This window comes from Protomyctophum bolini (assembly GCF_963924005.1).
Source record: "Protomyctophum bolini genome assembly, chromosome: 22".
NCBI lineage: Eukaryota > Metazoa > Chordata > Actinopteri > Myctophiformes > Myctophidae > Protomyctophum > Protomyctophum bolini.
The window spans coordinates 30,638,924-30,643,923 of record NC_137883.1 but is presented as its reverse complement, the minus strand read 5'-3'; the positions used below and the strand labels follow the sequence as shown (position 1 = coordinate 30,643,923).

Genomic DNA, 5,000 nt, shown 5'->3' with positions numbered 1-5,000 from the left:
AACCCATTTTTCACCCCTGTGTCAATCATCTAATGTGATCCTGGGCTCTACACACCCTCCACCAACCTAGTGGGGGGACGAGGGGAGAGCAACGGACTTGAACTCATGCTTCCTTCATGCCTGAGTGTCCAAGTTGCTCCTTTACACCTGACAGGGGGGAGTTTCCCTGGTTGGACGTAGCGCGTGGAAGGAACACGTTATTCCAACTAGTTCCTTTCCCCTCCATCAGGCGCCCCGGCTGGCCAGGGGGAGGCAGCATAGAGACCAGGATTACTGCATGTTTTTGTGAGGGTACCTACCCTAGGGGACACAGGGAGAACATGTGAGGGTACCTACCCTATAGGGGACACGGGGAGAACATGTGAGGGTACCTATACCCTAGGGGACACGGGGAGAACATGCGAGGGTACCTACCTTAGGGGACACGGGGAGAACATGCGAGGGTACCTACCCTAGGGGACATGGGGAGAACATGTGAGGGTACCTATACCCTATAGGGACACGGGGAGAACATGTGAGGGTACCTACCCTAGGGGACACAGGGAGAACATGTGAGGGTACCTACCCTAGGGGGACACGGGGAGAACATGCGAGGGTACCTACCCTAGGGGACACGGGGAGAACATGTGAGGGTACCTACCCTAGGGGGACACGGGGAGAACATGCGAGGGTACCTACCCTAGGGGACACGGGGAGAACATGTGAGGGTACCTACCCTAGGGGACACGGGGAGAACATGTGAGGGTACCTACCCTAGGGGACACGGGGAGAACATGTGAGGGTACCTACCCTAGGGGACACGGGGAGAACATGCGAACTCCACACAGAAACAGACAATACAAATTTAAAAATGATCACAATATACTTACAATGACATCAAACCTGGAGTACAGCGCCACCACCTTGCCTGGAGGACCAAGAGAAAGATACAGTAATTATAGTCTTTTTTATTTTATTTTTTATATTTGTTTATTCAGGGACAATGTGCAAGGTTGGTTTTACATCGTTAGTTGTTGTTGACATTCCCTGTTTTTCTATTTTTTTTGTGCACCACCCCCTTAGGGTGGGCAGAGTGATCAATAGTGGTCACGCTTGCCCATCCTACCCTCCCGTTCACCTTCCCACCCTCCCATGGGTCGTAGGGGAGGCAAAAACATAAAAATTTAAATAAATTTAAATACAACACAGTAAAGAGAAAATAAATAGTAAAGTAAGCAAGATAAACAAAAGAAAATAATAAATGAATAAAAATAAAAAATAAAGAAATACAAATACGAAAAGAACGTAAAGTAAAATACAAACATTTATACAATTATAGTCTTTTACAGTCTGTCTGTCTGTCTGTCTGTTATAAATGTTGAACCAATGAGAAGCATTCAATAGAGACCATTTGACTTTGTTGAACCGGCCGCTCGGTAATACCTTGTTGGCTGATGACGGGTTAGGGTTAGGGTTATGTCGGTAATACCTTGTTGGCTGATGACGGGTTAGGGTTAGGGTTATGTCGGTAATACCTTGTTGGCTGATGACGGGTTAGGGTTAGGGTTATGTCGGTAATACCTTGTTGGCTGATGACGGGTTAGGGTTAGGGTTATGTCGGTAATACCTTGTTGGCTGATGACGGGTTAGGGTTAGGGTTATGTCGGTAATACCTTGTTGGCTGATGACGGGCAGCGCCGACACCCTCCGCTCCACGAACACGCTGAGCGCCTCGTAGACGGTGGCCGAGTCCTGCACCGTGGCGATGTGGCGGAAGGTCCCGATGCCCACCTCGCTCATCTTCCTCTGGAGGAACCGGGGCTTGGGAATCATGGAGCCCTGCATGGGAGGGTGGAAAACCTGGAGTTAGGAGTCATGGAGCCCTGCATGGGAGGGTGGAAAACCTGGAGTTAGGAGTCATGGAGCCCTGCATAGGAGGGTGGGAAAACCTGGAGTTAGGAGTCATGGAGCCCTGCATGGGAGGGTGTAAAACCTGGAGTTAGGAATCATGGAGCCCTGCATGGGAGGGTGTAAAACCTGGAGTTAGGAGTCATGGAGCCCTGCATAGGAGGGTGGGAAAACCTGGAGTTAGGAGTCATGGAGCCCTGCATAGGAGGGTGGAAAACCTGGAGTTAGGAGTCATGGAGCCCTGCATAGGAGGGTGGGAAAACCTGGAGTTAGGAGTCATGGAGCCCTGCATAGGAGGGTGGGAAAACCTGGAGTTAGGAGTCATGGAGCCCTGCATGGGAGGGTGGAAAACCTGGAGTTAGGAGTCATGGAGCCCTGCATGGGAGGGTGGAAAACCTGGAGTTAGGAGTCATGGGGCCCTGCATGGGAGGGTGGGAAAACCTGGAGTTAGGAGTCATGGAGCCCTGCATGGGAGGGTGGAAAACCTGGAGTTAGGAGTCATGGAGCCCTGCATGGGAGGGTGGAAAACCTGGAGTTAGGACTACTGGGGCCCTGCATGGGGAGGGTGGAAAACCTGGAGTTAGGACTACTGGGGCCCTGCATGGGAGGGTGGGAAAACCTGGAGTTAGGAGTCATGGAGCCCTGCATGGGAGGGTGGGAAAACCTGGAGTTAGGAGTCATGGAGCCCTGCATGGGAGGGTGGAAAACCTGGAGTTAGGACAACTGGAGCCCTGCATGGGGAGGGTGGGAAAACCTGGAGTTAGGAGTCATGGAGCCCTGCATGGGAGGGTGGGAAAACCTGGAGTTAGGAGTCATGGAGCCCTGCATGGGAGGGTGGAAAACCTGGAGTTAGGACAACTGGAGCCCTGCATGGGGAGGGTGGGAAAACCTGGAGTTAGGAGTCATGGAGCCCTGCATGGGAGGGTGGGGAAACCTGGAGTTAGGACTACTGGAGCCATGCATGGGGAGGGTGGGAAAACCTGGAGTTAGGATTACTGGAGCCATGCATGGTAGGGTGGGAAACCTGGAGTTAGGAGTCATGGAGTCCTTCATGGGGAGGGTGGAAAACCTGGAGTTAGGACTACTGGAGCCATGCATGGTAGGGTGGGAAACCTGGAGTTAGGAGTCATGGAGCCCTTCATGGGGAGGGTGGAAAACCTGGAGTTAGGACAACTGGGGCCCTGCATGGGAGGGTGGAAAACCTGGAGTTAGGACAACTGGGGCCCTGCATGGGAGGGTGGAAAACCTGGAGTTAGGACTACTGGAGCCCTGTATGGGGAGGGTGGAAAACCTGGAGTTAGGAGTCATGGAGCCCTGCATAGGAGGGTGGGAAAACCTGGAGTTAGGACAACTGGAGCCCTGCATGGGAGGGTGGAAAACCTGGAGTTAGGACTACTGGAGCCATGCATGGGAGGGTGGAAAACCTGGAGTCATGCATGGTAGGGTGGGAAACCTGGAGTTAGGAGTCATGGAGCCCTTCATGGGGAGGGTGGAAAACCTGGAGTTAGGACTACTGGAGCCCTGAATGGGGAGGATTGAAAACCTGGGTTCAGGGTCATCCCCCCCCCACCCCACCCCACCCCAGACCAAAACGTTGAGAAGCCCGGCTCTGTTCAGTCGACGAAACCCTTCCAGCTTGCATGGACTTCAATTGTTTGTTTTTTTAAATGCGAATTATTCGCACGAATATATCGCGTCGCCAATTGGCCAGTGTGTAATGACCTTAAAACTATAGAAACCTTTCAGATGACTATATGGGATATGACTAAAACTAAAGAGAATTTCATTCAAGAGACCATGGGCTGTATTTTGCGTGTCTTAAGTACCAGGTCTTATTCCCTAACTTGAGTAAACGAAAGACCTGGAGGCGTGATCAATGCTCTTTGGCTATTCTGAGTGGCCAAAGAGCATTGATCACGCCTCCAGGTCTTTCGTTTACTCAAGTTAGGGAATAAGACCTGGTACTTAAGACACGCAAAATACAGCCACATGACTAAAACTAAAGAGAATCTCATTCAAGAGACTATGACTAAAACGACATTTCCTGCTGTCAGGACCAAAACCGTGCGGAGGTGGTTTTTATACTCACGAAGATGTGCAGGAACTTGAGAATGCGCTTGTGAGTGAGGATGTGCAGCACGTTGCCAGACTCTGGGTCGATAACAGGCAACCTGTGGATCTTGTTCTTCAGCAGCGAATAGATGGCTTCAAATAGACTGGGGGGGATGGGGGGGGGAGGAGGGGGAGACACGTATAATATCAGGGACGTGCACACAGATAGACATCAAAGGGGGCTTCAGCCCCCTGCCCTTTTACCCGTCTGTAAAACAACAGACACAAATGCAGCATTTACTACATGGTGGAAGAAATGCAAATGCCCCTCCTCTCCTTCAAATGCCCCTCCTCTCCTTTCGAATGCCCCTCCTCTCCTTTCAAATGCCCCTCCTCTCCTTCAAATGGCCCTCCTCTCCTTTCAAATGCCCCTCCTCTCCTTTAAATGTCCCTCCTCTCCTTTCAAATGCCCCTCCTCTCCTTTCAAATGCCCCTCCTCTCCTTTCAAATGCCCCTCCTCTCCTTTCAAATGCCCCTCCTCTCCTTTAAATGTCCCTCCTCTCCTTTAAATGTCCCTCCTCTCCTTTCAAATGCCCCTCCTCTCCTTTCAAATGTCCCTCCTCTCCTTTAAATGTCCCTCCTCTCCTTTCAAATGCCCCTCCTCTCCTTTCAAATGCCCCTCCTCTCCTTTCCGAGCATTCAGGAGAAGTGCGTTTATTTCCCAAGTCTCCTGAACTTTGAACTCATACATTTATGCAGATAAAGCGTGCTGGGTTTGCGCCCAGAAAATAGCTGACCTACGACCCCACATAGCTGACCTACGACCCCACATAGCTGACCTACGACCCCACATAGCTAACCTACGAGCTCGTAGATCTGCTATTTTCGCTCTGTTTTTGACCCCAAAGTGCAGCCTCTGCCTCTCTGGCGTCTCACCTGGATTCAGGAGTGATGCTAATCAGAGCGTTCACAGAATACTGCAGATAGATCTCTGAAATAGACATTATAACATTATAACATTATAACATTATAACATTATAACAGATATATCTCTGAAACAC

At 50.8% G+C, this 5,000-nt stretch overlaps 1 protein-coding gene across 2 annotated transcripts in view; it reads right to left on the bottom strand.

Annotated features, from left to right (window-relative positions):
• The window catches only part of prkag3b (protein kinase, AMP-activated, gamma 3b non-catalytic subunit), a 29,021-nt gene that overhangs the window by 9,132 nt on the left and 14,889 nt on the right, over nucleotides 1-5,000 (bottom strand). For both annotated transcript variants that reach the window (XR_013963395.1, XM_080755253.1), the window contains exons 7-10: nucleotides 4,876-4,930; nucleotides 3,977-4,103; nucleotides 1,653-1,818; nucleotides 870-907 (exon numbers count right to left, since the gene is read on the bottom strand). Coding sequence is in view for 1 of the 2 variants with exons in the window: in XM_080755253.1 (XP_080611379.1) it covers nucleotides 870-907; nucleotides 1,653-1,818; nucleotides 3,977-4,103; nucleotides 4,876-4,930 (386 nt within the window). In the remaining variant the exon portion in view is untranslated. The remainder of the gene's footprint in view (nucleotides 1-869; nucleotides 908-1,652; nucleotides 1,819-3,976; nucleotides 4,104-4,875; nucleotides 4,931-5,000) is intronic.